The sequence below is a fragment of the Opisthocomus hoazin genome, chromosome 1 (assembly GCF_030867145.1).
Source record: "Opisthocomus hoazin isolate bOpiHoa1 chromosome 1, bOpiHoa1.hap1, whole genome shotgun sequence".
NCBI lineage: Eukaryota > Metazoa > Chordata > Aves > Opisthocomiformes > Opisthocomidae > Opisthocomus > Opisthocomus hoazin.
Window position 1 is genome coordinate 128,408,374 of NC_134414.1, and position 13,661 is coordinate 128,422,034.

General features: G+C 42.2%; 1 protein-coding gene across 1 annotated transcript in view; it reads left to right on the top strand.

Moving 5' to 3' along the window:
- Window positions 1–13,661, top strand: part of MYH15 (myosin heavy chain 15) — a 45,770-nt gene that overhangs the window by 19,295 nt on the left and 12,814 nt on the right. Inside the window, exons 18-32 of the mRNA XM_009939428.2 lie at window positions 818–885; window positions 2,325–2,412; window positions 2,637–2,754; window positions 3,003–3,126; window positions 3,824–3,960; window positions 4,327–4,582; window positions 5,031–5,273; window positions 5,884–6,060; window positions 6,585–6,730; window positions 7,323–7,413; window positions 8,406–8,795; window positions 9,774–9,900; window positions 11,011–11,129; window positions 11,596–11,792; window positions 12,798–13,147. Coding sequence (XP_009937730.2) covers window positions 818–885; window positions 2,325–2,412; window positions 2,637–2,754; window positions 3,003–3,126; window positions 3,824–3,960; window positions 4,327–4,582; window positions 5,031–5,273; window positions 5,884–6,060; window positions 6,585–6,730; window positions 7,323–7,413; window positions 8,406–8,795; window positions 9,774–9,900; window positions 11,011–11,129; window positions 11,596–11,792; window positions 12,798–13,147 — 2,631 coding nt within the window. The remainder of the gene's footprint in view (window positions 1–817; window positions 886–2,324; window positions 2,413–2,636; window positions 2,755–3,002; window positions 3,127–3,823; window positions 3,961–4,326; window positions 4,583–5,030; window positions 5,274–5,883; window positions 6,061–6,584; window positions 6,731–7,322; window positions 7,414–8,405; window positions 8,796–9,773; window positions 9,901–11,010; window positions 11,130–11,595; window positions 11,793–12,797; window positions 13,148–13,661) is intronic.

Consider the following 13,661-nt stretch of genomic DNA (forward strand, 5'->3'; position numbering starts at 1 on the left):
GCCGCTAGCAAATTCTTGCAAGTTACTAACTGCCTATTTGCCTGTGGATATTCCTGTCTGTCAGAACACTCCCTTGCTTTTCCTCAGTGTCAGGAGAAAAGGACAGCCTGTCCAGATTAGCCTCTTCTAGTCTCAGCAGAGTCACTTTCAAAAGGGGAGAGGCTGCGGATAATTGCATCAAGCATGTTGCACTCTTCACTTCTCCTTTTATGTTGACTGTTGTTGACAGGTGACAGAATGCCAGACCTCCTGGGAATGATCTAATGGTCCAGTGTTTAGAAAGCTACAGCAATTGCTGCACAGTTTGGGGTCATGTTTGGCTCCTGCGAAACTTTGTAAAGGTCGTGTCAGAAACTAGCATTCCTTTGGAGGATCTGAGTGATTTTGACTCTGAAGCTTTAAGCAAAATTCAGGGGATGCAAAGCTACTCTATCTAAAATTACAAAATAAATATTCATTTCCCTCTATTCTGGACAAATGTTGCTTGCACAAGTTGTGTCTGCACAGCAGACATGAGAATCAGTGTCTATACAGTACAACGTAAAGTACGAATTTTCCCGAAGCATTACTTTTCTGCATCGTCTCACCCTATAGGTTTTTTAATGAACCACAAGTGACTGTGTTTTGTTAAAAGTTATTTTTGTGCCTTACTTCTATTTATGGACTTTCTGCACAACAAGTGATTAGAGTCATCAAGTCATTAGCTTTGCCTTTCATTCAAAGGGAGCTGCACTATTAGAACAGTTTGTCTGTCTCCCGTGCCCTGCCTGTGCCCTTTACTGAGATACAGACTCTAATTCTTTTTTTTTTTTCCTAGCTGACCAGGGTGGAGAAAAGAAACGCAAGAAAGGCGCTTCATTTCAAACAGTGTCCTCATTGCACAAGGTTTGTTTACCTCTCCCCACCTGATGGTTTGAGTTAAGACAATAAATTGAAGAGGAATGCTAAGGATTGTATTGGACCAAAAAAAATTGAAATCCAACATCAGATTTTGATTTTAGGCCTGTGTTATTGCCCTTGGCTAAATTAATGTATTGTTATTATAGCCACCTGTGTGAGGGACTCTGCATTTTGTCTTCTTTGAGCATTCAGGAGATGAAGTGTTTTCTATTCTGTTCAAGAAAGTATTACCAAATCTTGTGAGCAACATTTATCCCTTATTTTGTGGCTTAATGATTCATGCATGTCTGTGGAACAGGAACTGATTACAAGTAATTTGTTCGTCCCCATCTGATTACTCTTTGTAATTGGATCCTAGGGTTAGAGCAGTCATGGAAAACAAAAGTTGTTGAATGGAGTGTCATATAGCCTCTTTCTTCCTGAGTAATTCCCTTCTGCTGCGACTGGCATGTGCTCCTGGTGGAAGCTGTCACTAGGAATACCCTGGGGAAAAATGGGACCTGCTTTTTACCATTAGTACAATTTCTTCTGGGTAACACTGAGGAACATGTAATGTAGGTAAACCTCGGGTAGGGAAGGAAGTAGTTATCTCCCACTAGTCACGTCATTTTATCTTGTTTGGAGGTACTCCTCATGAAAGCAGAACACGGGAAATTGAGAACTGTATCTTACCAGCTGAAGAAGTGTAAAGATAGCTGCAGGATCACTCAGACAGTAATTTAATAATCCACAAATAGAAACCCACTTTCCAGCATACAAGGGGCTGCTGGGCACTCAGCTCAGGTTGTCCCATTTATCGTTCTGACTGGTGTATGAGAAATTTTCAGTTTGAACAGTTGTGCTGATGACATTATATTCCACCTCTAACTGTCTCTATTTTTGCTTACTAGACAAAAAATTTTCCACAGAGCTTGATGATCACTGGTAGGGACTGAATGGTCAGCTTCCAAGCTAGCTTGCTGCCTGCCTGGGAGGTCTTTGATTAAGATCAATAAAGGAAAATCATTTGACCAGGAGGACAAAAACCTAGCTTTTATGAGGAACAGGCAGGAGAGGTGAATTATCCTCACTGAGTGGGGAAGTCACTAGGCAAAAATGTGGCTGGCTTTACAGAAATTCTCCACAGGGTGATACCGCATCTTGCTTGCTGTTCATCTTGTTTCTGACATTTCTGGGGCCATAAGTAAAACACGTGTTTTCTTACAACTTTGCTAAAACTGGTGTGGATTCCTATAATAAAGTTAATTTGCACTTTGGTTTATTTGAACAGGTTTCTCTGTAATAATTTTGGTAACCTTATGATTTTGTTGGAGACAACTTAGAGAGATCACCTTAAACTTAACAACCAATAAATCAAAGAAATAAGTGACTGGAATTCCACTGAACTGCTAAACCTAATTGTGTTTTTACTACATCTGTTCTAGGAAAATTTAAATAAGCTGATGACTAACCTAAGATCTACAGCCCCTCACTTTGTACGATGCATTATCCCCAATGAGTCAAAAACTCCAGGTATGGAAAACACAGCAGTCTTAAAATTTTAGTATATTTGAACTCTGTTGTTCCAATACTTACTTCCAAGTCACCAGATTGTACTTGAATACTGTCTGTGTTGTCTAACTTTTGCAATGGTTTTGCTCTTTCAAGAGATGACACCTTGTCCAATTCCCTTGGTGAAATGAAGATTAAGCCCTGTGGAGGAGCGCCATTTAATTTAGCCTTGTTTTCCCCCGCAGGTGAAATGGATGCTTTCCTTGTCTTGCATCAGCTCCGCTGTAATGGTGTCCTGGAAGGCATCCGCATTTGCCGTAAAGGTTTCCCAAACAGGGTGCTTTATGCTGACTTTAAACAAAGGTAATGCAGAGCTGTATTTTCTCCTGTCCTAACCCATCAGTCAAAATAAGCAAAGCATGTCTTCTCATTTTTATTTGAGGTATTTAATTCCATTCAAGTTCAGAATTCTGCTCTTGCTTGTGTCCGTGTAGATGCAAAGTAGGAAATTACCCTACATGATTTTTTTAATTTTAATTTTTTTTAAGTTTTGGAGGCGGAGGAAGCAGAATTTATGCCAATTTTCCTAATTGCTTATCTGTTATTAACAGGTACCGCATTCTGAACCCAGGTGCAATCCCAGAGGATAAGTTTGTGGATAGCAGAAAAGCTGCTGAAAAATTGCTGGCATCTTTAGATGTTGACCATAACCAATATCGTTTCGGACACACCAAGGTAACCAGAAAAGATCATCACTGCTTATGTAAAGATAAGAGTGATGGATCTGATATCTAATTTGCAGAACAGGACATTATGAAATTTGTGGTGGTGGTGATTAATGAAAAATTAATAATACAAGGAACCAGCAATATAGCAGCAAAGTGATATTAATTTAAGCTGTGGTAGAGGAATTTTATTTCTCTGGCTCAAGCTCCCACAAGGCTTTTATTACAGCAACACTACAGGTGGACACAGCAGCAGCTGATGCTCCATGCCTCCCAGTAAAACAACAGTTTATTTAATATGATATCGGCACACTCAAACATATATGGACCAGATGATCAGCTGCAGCTTTTGAAATGAGGCCATGTGCAATTATGACATGATCCCACTAGCAGGGATCTGAGAGCTGAAAGTTGTGATTCAGCTCGCCTGCTTTGAACCCTGCCACAGCTGAAAAGTAATGTGGCAATAAAAATGTGGCAATAAAAGTTTGGCCTATTCAAAACCGGGGAGATGAGACACAGTTTTAAAAAAACTTTGGAACTGTACAGTGCAGTCCCTGATGCAACTGGTATTTGGCCCTCTCTACTCTTTTGCTTCATAATGTGTCAATACAAATACCATTCTTCTGAATGATTTCAATAAGGTCTGTGTAAATCTGGAATAAAAATAATTTGTTAAGCTGAAATGACATCTGTGCATGTACCAGGTGTTCTTCAAGGCTGGTCTCTTGGGCCATCTAGAAGAAATGAGGGATGAGAGACTTGCGAAAATCTTAACGATGATCCAGGCAAGAGCGCGTGGCAGACTGATGCGGATCGAGTTTCAGAAGATAGTGGAGCGCAGGTATGAGGGCATCCCCTTAAATCTTAGTGAATAATAGTCATTATCATTTAATTATATGTTGAATAGAGCCATTATTACAGTCCCTAAGGGTATAGCTAACCCTAAATTAAAGGTTTAAAGTGGATGTATGATAAAAATAATAGCGACTGTACATTAGTTGCCTGCAGCTCTGGTAAAAATGAGATTTGAAAATTTTTCATGTCCCCGAAAATCAAGAGAAAGTTTCTTCTCTGTCTTGGAACCTAGTACAAGTTCCTAATATTATCAAGAACAAAGCCATAAACCTGACTGAGAGTGAAAAAAATTCTCACTTTCTCAATTCAGGCTAAGCTTTAGGGAATTTTGTTTGTTTTCTTCTTAAACCAGGGACGCCCTTCTTGTAATTCAGTGGAACATCCGCGCTTTTATGGCTGTGAAGAACTGGCCTTGGATGAAGCTCTTCTTTAAGATTAAACCTCTTCTGAAGTCTGCAGAAACTGAAAAGGAGATGGCCAATATGAAAGAAGAGTTCTTGAAACTGAAGGAGGCCCTGGAAAAATCTGAAGCCAGGAGAAAGGAACTTGAAGAAAAGCAAGTCTCTTTGGTTCAGGAAAAAAATGATTTGCTTCTCCAGCTCCAAGCTGTGAGTGGACACATATATTCATATATTTATTAGATTTTCTTTGAAACTCAAAGACTCGCAGACCAGGGTGTTAATGCAATTCAGTTAAAATAAGCTGTTGGTCTTATCAGAGTCTTGCTAAAAATTAGAGCGGATAGAAAGTCTCATGTTCTAGCACATACCCAGGTGGGCAAGCAATGAAAATCTTAACAGGTTCTGTCCAAGGCAATGTCCGTGGCAGTTAGATATGGAAGTAGTCTTATATGTAACTAGTCATACTCACCATTGTCTCATCTTGCTCCGTTAATTACTTGTCGGTCTTGTCTTCTGAAATCAGGAGTAGGAAATTTTCCTTACGCTGCTCTGTCGCGTTGGATCAGGCTCTGTCACCACTTACAGGATAAGGGGACAAGTGAGGAAGAAATAAGGCCAGGCAGTCATTGTTGTCCTCTTGCTTGTGCCACACCAGGAGCAAGACACTCTGGCAGATGCTGAGGAACGATGCGACTTGTTGATTAAATCCAAGATTCAGCTGGAGGCCAAAGTCAAAGAACTGACGGAGCGGGTTGAGGACGAGGAAGAGATGAATTCTGAGCTGACTTCGAAGAAGAGAAAGTTGGAAGATGAATGCTCTGAGCTCAAGAAGGATATCGATGATCTTGAAATAACTCTTGCAAAAGTTGAGAAAGAGAAGCATGCTACTGAAAACAAGGTAACCTTTAGACCTTCACCATGTATTCAAAAGAATTTGGGCATGGATTACCTTTACGACAAGAGCTACTGGTCTTCTGATGTTTTTACACAGTCTGTTATACAGGCTACACTGAAGGACGAGTATATATGGAGTTATTTGACCTTACGAGGGAAAAAGCGTTAACTCTGAGCCCAAGTTTCCCTCTTTCTGAAGCAGGTTTTGCTGCAGTTCAGCTAAAGAAGTATGTCTAGTTTGGGCATTTTAAAGTAAACAATTTTCTGCTGTAACCATGAGTTCTTCCAGCTCTTTTTATTAGAGCCTGTAAACGTAAAGCTCATCTCCTGCTTCTCCCAGAGAGAATCAGAAGCTGGCATCCACCACAATGAGAGTGACGCTGAAAATAATGTAGTACATTCAAAAGAATGTACTAAACCCACAACAAGAACTGGCACACATTGGCTCCCTTGATGGCAATTTCACTCAAAAAGCCACAAGGGGCCGGGGGGTGAGAGAACCCTTTATTTGCATCTCTTGCTGCATACAAATTCAGTACAGACAGTCATCTCAGCCAGGTTGTGATAATACTTTGCGTCAAAGTCTTACAAATACATCTTCCTTTCTCACACAGGTCAAAAATCTGACAGAAGAAATGGCAACTCTTGATGAGAATATCAGCAAACTTACTAAGGAGAAAAAGTCCTTGCAGGAAGCTCATCAGCAAGTTCTGGATGACTTACAAGCAGAGGAGGACAAGGTCAACACACTGAGCAAAGCTAAAGTGAAACTGGAACAGCAAGTGGATGATGTAAGCTGGCTCTGCCTTCATGTTTCCCCAGGCTTGTTTGTCCACCACTAGAGTTTTCACAAGTCTGAAATGTTTCAAAGCTTTGAAATGCATTCCTGTCCTTATAGAAATCATCAGGGATTTAGAAGTGCAGTCCTTGTACTGTTTGCAAAAGGTATAATTACAGGAATGCTACAAAAACTTATCTGTGTAGTTCAGCCTTTGAAAGGAGTGCGATAATGAGGGAAAATCCACTCCATTTGCATTTGCAGTGTAACTAGCATGAAGTCAAACAAAACTTTGCTGCTAAGAGAACTGTAATGTTTGAACAAATGTAAAGCATGGGCTAGCTCTTATGTTGTATTTCTTTAGCCCGTACACCCACTGGCTGCTAGAAAACAAAAAATGTAAGATAGGATGCTTGAACTTAAGTACTTTTGCTTCACCACTTGCTAGAGCTTAGCACAAAGCTGGGCTTAGCATACATCTGTCTGTTGTAAACCATCTGTGGTCAATATATTTAATAAATGACTTTGTTCCTAAAGCTTGAGGGCTCACTTGAACAAGAGAAGAAAGTGAGGATGGATCTAGAAAGGGCAAAGCGCAAACTGGAAGGGGATTTGAAGCTGACCCAAGAGAGTGTCATGGACTTGGAGAATGACAAGCTCCAGATGGAAGAAAAGCTAAAGAAGTAAGAAACTGTTTCTGTTGTACAAAAAAAAGGAGCAAAATTACCACTGTCATTTCAGAGCCTTCAGGTGTGTCATCCTGCACTGATAGTGGCTAAAAGGAAATTTCACAAGAAGAGAGTTTGTAGCCAAGGAGGGAGGGAAAATCACTCTTTCTTGTGCACGGTATACCTGAAACATTAGAATTCATTACACTTTGCAGCATTTAAAAAAAAAAATAAGTTAGTTATGTTTTTCATTGCTTAGAGGAGAAGGCTGAAGGAATTCTCTAAGAAGTTGTTCACCCTAACAAGCTGTGGTAGTGTCATTGAAAGAACAGACTGTTAAATATATTTTTCCAGCGAGTCTAAAAATAATGCTACTTTTGTATGACACAAAGAACCAGAAATATAATTGTACAAATGCATGCAGACTCTTCACTTGGAAACCACTGCTCAGAAGAAGATATGTTTTTGTGCAAATAGCAGTACCTGAGGATTGCTTTCATTTTTAGATACGTTAGAATTTTTATTGAACAACTCTTTAAGAATCGCAAAAGCCTAACTTGAAGCTACAGGGAAAATTGTCACAGTAGAACTTTCCTTTCCATGGCAGGAAAGAATTTGAAATGAGCCAGCTGAATTCCAAGATAGAAGATGAACAAGCTATAGTGATGCAGCTGCAGAAGAAGATCAAGGAACTTCAGGTCAGCTTGGTTCTTTCTCACATACATTAGGATGAGTTTATCTTTGTGCCTCACTGAAGGGCTTCACAGAGACTTTTCATAGCTAGCTGCAGCTCGGCTTTGAGACCCAAAGCAGTGCAACTCCGTAGCTTCCCAGACTGATCCATTTTCCCCTCAGGATGCTCCTCTACAGTGGTTCCTTCCCAGTAGCAGGATGTATGACCACAGAATGCTAGTGGTTTCAGGCAAGACAGAAAGGCTCTGGTGTTTTATTTTAAGCAAATAATATTGTGCCAAGCCATGGAGTCGAGGGTGGATGCTGGGCAGGAGTTCAGCAGTGATAAGCATGGATCTGAAATTTAGAGGGAGGGCTCAAACGCACAGGAAATTTTTGACAGAAATGAAAAGGCCAAAGAAAGTCAGCACAGTCCAAACAAAATGTCTTGACCCAAAGTATCAGCTCTGTTTTTTTGTAAATAAAGAACATTTGCGTAACTTGGACATGAAGCATAAGTTGGTCAAAATAACTGTTTTAAAACAAAAGGCTGCTCCCAGTGAATATTCGTTATTCGTGCAATTCTACAGTTATGTTTGAAATCTTGTCTTAACAGTCCTAGAGAGAAGTTACTTCAGTCACAGAGCTCTTAAAATGGGAACAAAGACTCCACTTCAATGACAATTTGTTGCTGCTACTCCTACTATGAAGTAACTTCTCTCACGTACTTCAGCTGAATGTGAAGTAATATGAATACAAGGTCAAAGTACTTGACCTAAATGTCTTGAACTAGAGCTTGTAGAGCAATCTACTGTGAGAAAGATGTGAGTTATCATCCTTGCTCTAGCTCAACATCTGATTTACTGGTACAAATGCGCAAGTCCTATAACTGCTGTTCTTCCACCTGTGTTGTAAAGTGTGGGCTGGCAGAGGGTTTAAGAATTTGTAAGGTGCTTCGTGGTCTTCTGATGGGAATCATCATGAAGGTGACCCAAAGGTGCTCGTGTCTCTTTGGTAGGCTCGTATAGAAGAACTGGAAGAGGAGTTGGAAGCAGAAAGAGCTGCTCGAGCCAAGGTGGAAAAGCAGAGATCAGATTTGGCCCGAGAGTTGGAGGAATTAAGTGAGCGACTTGAGGAAGCTGGAGGAGCCACAGCTGCCCAGCTGGAGATGAACAAGAAACGTGAGGCAGAGTTTCTGAAGCTGCGGCGGGACCTCGAGGAGGCCACACTGCACTATGAAGCCACAGCCGCCACCCTGAGGAAGAAGCATGCAGACAGTGTGGCTGAGATGGGGGAGCAACTGGACAACCTGCAGCGAGTCAAGCAGAAACTGGAAAAGGAGAAAAGTGAGCTGAAGATGGAAGTGGATGATCTGTCATCCAACATGGAGCAGATGGTCAAGGGAAAAGTAAGGGTCCTTTGGCTTTCTGAACTCCCAAAGGTCATGGGTAGCTAAGGCTGGCCTGAAGGTTTCCCAGGACAACAGGTAGGGCTGGAGTGTTTTAGAAGATGGTGTCTTGCAGTCTGAGAGTGCTTATGTGCACAGTGTCCCCTCTTCCCCAGCTGGTGGTATGACCTTTCTTACCTGGAGATGAGACAGCAATTAAGATAGCCTGTCTAAAACACATAGTGCATCCCCAGTCCCAGGCACATTTTTTATCCATATATCTCAGAGCACAAAACTGTGTCACTTAAATTGTGCTCCCCCAGGCTGCTGATGACTGGGGTGGTGCCATCCAAGGCTGGATGTCTCCCATCTGAAGTAGAATCCTGCCAGATCCTGCCCTTGGTGTACAGTTTTGACCCATGTTAGCAAGACGTGCAAAGCAAAGGCTTGCATGACCATCATGTGCATTTTTGCTTCTACGGCTGAATTGTGGATTCTGTTTCCTGAGTAGATAGTCTTGGTAGCTTTCAGAGCACTCCAAAGAGTTCTTTCAGTACAAGTAAAGAAGAGAAGTTTCAGTATTCTGAGCATTAGAAAGCTGTCATCAAACTCAATTTATGATAAACAGCAATTAAAGCAGAATCAGTAAAGCAATTTTCATTGGAGGTGATTTTCACATCTAGCAATTATGAGGAGGCTATGCCTGAAATTCATAGGCATGTTATTACTTTTGAAGTTCTTGCCGAGTCTTTTTACGCTGGTGCTTCCATTCAGAATGCAGTTCAGGGAAAGCAGATGGGGAAGGTGGTCTGATGGGTAGACTCCTGGCCTGGGACTGTACACACAGGGCTACTATTGCCTGCTCTGCTGCTGTAGGATTTGTGTTTGCCTGACATTTCTCTGAAAGACAAACAAAAAAAAGGATACATTTGAAAGGCTACAGCTTCCAAATGGCTGCCTGGAGGCCACAGCTTTGTCTTGTCTCCTGATTCCCCTTAGGCGAATGCAGAAAAGCTTTGTCGCACTTATGAAGACCATCTGAATGAGACAAAAACGAAACTGGATGAAATGACTCGCGTCATGAATGACCTCACTACTCACAAGGCAAAACTCCAGAGCGAGAATGGTATGTGTATGTTCAGCCCAGATAGACTGTTTCCCAGTAATTTGTCAGGTGTGTGTCAGCACTTCTTAGGTGAGATGTATTGTGCAATGGAATCTGCTCTGAAGGTGGCTAGATTAGGATTGCTGAATGGAGCAGCAGCTTTGCATCTTTTGACATTCCTGTCTTCAATATTTTTATAACCTTGGTGGGGGGGACCTTGCCTTGGATTGGCTTTTAAAACAAACCTGTAACTCTATTTACCAGCATGCTGTGATACCACCTTATGAGCTGAAATGGATGTACTGGCTAGGTACCCAGTTTCAGGAACAAGGACGTGTACATCCATCTTGAAATGCTAGAGGGAAGATGAAGGAGTTGGCATACTACTGCTGTCTGAGTGAATACCATCTTCACCAGCATGACCTCGGGCATTGCATTCTAAAAGACGCTCATATCCAACCAAAAATACCAAATATCCTCTTAGTGCTCGCTACCTTTTCAGGCAGAGTAGTACTATTTATTCTCTGCATCCTCATCAGATACCACTGTTCTGTGTATTTTCAAAGACATATTTTTCATTCCCTGTGTGTTTTCTTGTTAGTTCTATGTGCTCCTACTAGGCTACAGTTTCAAGACTGCAGCGATGCGCTTCTTGTGATAAATGAAGTTTTCCTTATGTATCCCTCTGTTCCATATGCTGGTCTTTCTGATGTTCTCAGGGTGCTTTGCAGCCCTTTGAGAAGTTGTCTGCGGAAAAGCAATGTAAAGTAGTGAAGAAAAGTATAAACAAAACCAGCTACAACTGCACGTGAAAGTAAGCATCAGTTTAGTCTGATCCATGAACTGAACTAAAATTAATGAATCAAAGTATTGGCAGTACAGAAAAATAATTAAAAAATCCCAAACCACAAAACCCACCAAAAAAAGCGCCAAACAAACGAACAAAAAACTAAGGAAAACTATCCTAATGAAGTGTCTGATGGTTACAGTTTTGGCAGAAGCTTCACAAAAGGTCAGCTGTAATCATTGTTGGCTATTTTCCTCAGCAGAATTGCACAGGTAGGACTTTGATTTTGGCTGGTACTGTATTATTTCATTATCTTACCTTTTTTTGGTTAAATTGTGTGGCAGGTGAATTTATAAGACAACTTGAAGAGAAGGAGTCACTGATAAGTCAGCTGTCCCGGGGGAAAACATCATTTACACAACAGATTGAAGAACTTAGGAGACAGCTAGAAGAGGAAACCAAGGTAATGCTTTGACTGTGTCCCATTCATTGAGATGGAATGTGGAAAACTGTTCATGATCATTTGTAGCCTGGATAAAAGCTGAAACGAGACATAGGAGTGAGAATGCTTCTTGTAATTGCCCCAGACTGAGGCAAGTCACAGAAGAAGAGTTTGGGAAAATAATCATCTTCCATAATTGTTAAATAAAACTTAGCCAGTAGGATAGACAAAATCTCAGACCTCACATCTTAAAAGTTTGGATGCTTCTCCAAAGGTTATATAGATTATCATCAGTCTTGACATCTTCTTCAGCATGACACCAGTTACAGATGACTTCAAACACTTCTTACTTCACTTGACCTGGACTGTCACAGCCAGAGGCAAAAATGAAAAAAAAGGCTTAAGCCTCCATTTGAATTTCTAGGGGCTCTTCGTTTGGGTTTTGCTGTAGGTAACCCTTCAATGCTGTGCCTTTCTATCCCTGCAGTCCAAAAATGCCCTGGCTCACGCCCTACAAGCGGCCAGGCATGACTGTGATCTCTTGAGGGAGCAGTATGAGGAGGAACAAGAAGCCAAGGCAGAGCTGCAGCGGGCTCTCTCCAAGGGAAATGCAGAAGTGGCACAGTGGAGAACAAAGTATGAGACGGACGCCATTCAGAGAACTGAGGAACTGGAAGATGCCAAGTGAGTGGGTTATGTGGGCTTCATTGTGCCCTTGGCTGGCAGAATTGTGCTCCCTGGGACTTGTTATAGCACTAAGGAAACAGGGCAACCTGGCTGGAAAAATCCTTCTGGCTCATTGCTGTCATTTGTGGATGTCCTTCTTCTGTTCTTTTCATTGCTTGAGCAGGTCAATGTTTCTGTGGAATCCTTGCCCATGGGGTAGTGTACGTGGATACTGGGGTTTATTTAAGAACTTAGAAGATTAGATTACCCTATTTGGTTATCTCACACACTCTCCTGCTTTGCCCCAGCCCAGTGCTAAGTTCCCTCAGTCTTGACTTCCCTTCCTAGCAGGGAGATGATGGCTGCCATGGGAAGGTAGGGCAGCAAGCCATGTTGGCTTGTGCTGTGCAGCTGCTCCCAGTTAACAGTCTTGGGCTTTATTGGGCAAGGTCTCTAAGCGCCTCCAGCATCTGCCTCCACGCATTTCTGATCTTCAGGATCTTCCTCCACTTCCAGTATATTTACTCCATCTAGCATCTTCATGTTCTTCTGTCTGGGCTGTCCTTTCTTTCCAGGATCTCTTCTTGCTGGGACTCCCAGCCCCCTGTTTTCCCAATCTAAATAGGCTATGGCAAAAGCCCAAGGTGTGACCAGCCTCGTAACGGGTGGTTCTGTTTCATATCTCTTCATTGGAGGAACATGACATTTTCATTTAGACCGGGTCCTATCAAAATTTACAACCAGCCCATACTGGTTACCGCTAGCAAGTAACAAGCTGCTGCTTGAGAGTTCAAAAGTTCAGTTTCAAATATTTACGCACACACATGCACAAAATTATCTGCCACATGTCAGCATCCATACTTTAAGCTGGTTTTTTGCCTATCACAGTCCCTTCTCTCTATAAGCTTGATTTCCCCTTCCTTTCAAAACTGATTTATTGAGATGCTGCTTTGGTGTCAGTTTTTCTGGATAACATGGCAGTGGTGGCATTCGGTTATTTTACTGTCTCTTCCCACCTGTTAGGAAGAAGCTTGCTGCTCGCCTGCAAGAAGCTGAGGAAGCAATTGAGGCAGCTAATGCCAAGTGCTCTTCTCTGGAAAAGACAAAGCACAGGCTGCAGAACGAGCTGGAAGACATGATGATCGACCTGGAGAAGGCCAACTCGGCAGCTGCCTCCCTGGACAAGAAGCAGCGTGGGTTTGACAAGATCATCAATGACTGGAAGCAGAAGTACGAAGAGTCACAGGCTGAGCTGGAGGCTTCCCAGAAGGAGGCCCGTGGCCTCAGTACCGAACTCTTCAAGCTGAAGAATGCCTACGAGGAGACGCTAGACCATCTGGAGACGCTGAAAAGGGAAAACAAGAACCTCCAAGGTAGGCTTCATTCAGGGCCCACATCCAGTGTGAGAGCCACACCAGTGGACAGCTGGAAGGAAAGGCATTTCTCTCATCCTTGAGACTAGCTTTCTGATGTGTCTGGACACGCTGACTGATGCTGACAATGAATGTCTTAAATGTAGAAATTGGTATGGCCAGAGGAGAGCAGGTTTCCCTTTGCTCATTTGTCAATGGAGCTCACTGGCAGCGGTGCCAGTCTCTGGGGAGGAACAAGAAAGATGGCAGAGGTGCAGCAGATGAAGCTTACACAGCTCCCAAAGTAGAGCACAGTGGTGCTAGCCTGCAGATCGCAGATAAAAACTAAACTGCTATGACCGCTTCAAAAAGCTTTTACAAGAAAGTCTGTGCCTTCAAGTTGGTCAGGTAAAAGAAGCTGCTGCAATTGAAAGCAAGGCAGCGCTTGTGTAGAGACAAGCCCTTGCGGTAGTAGTTTGAGGTACAGGTCCTGTATTCATGCTCCAAGAATTGCATTATCTTTGGGACACTCTGA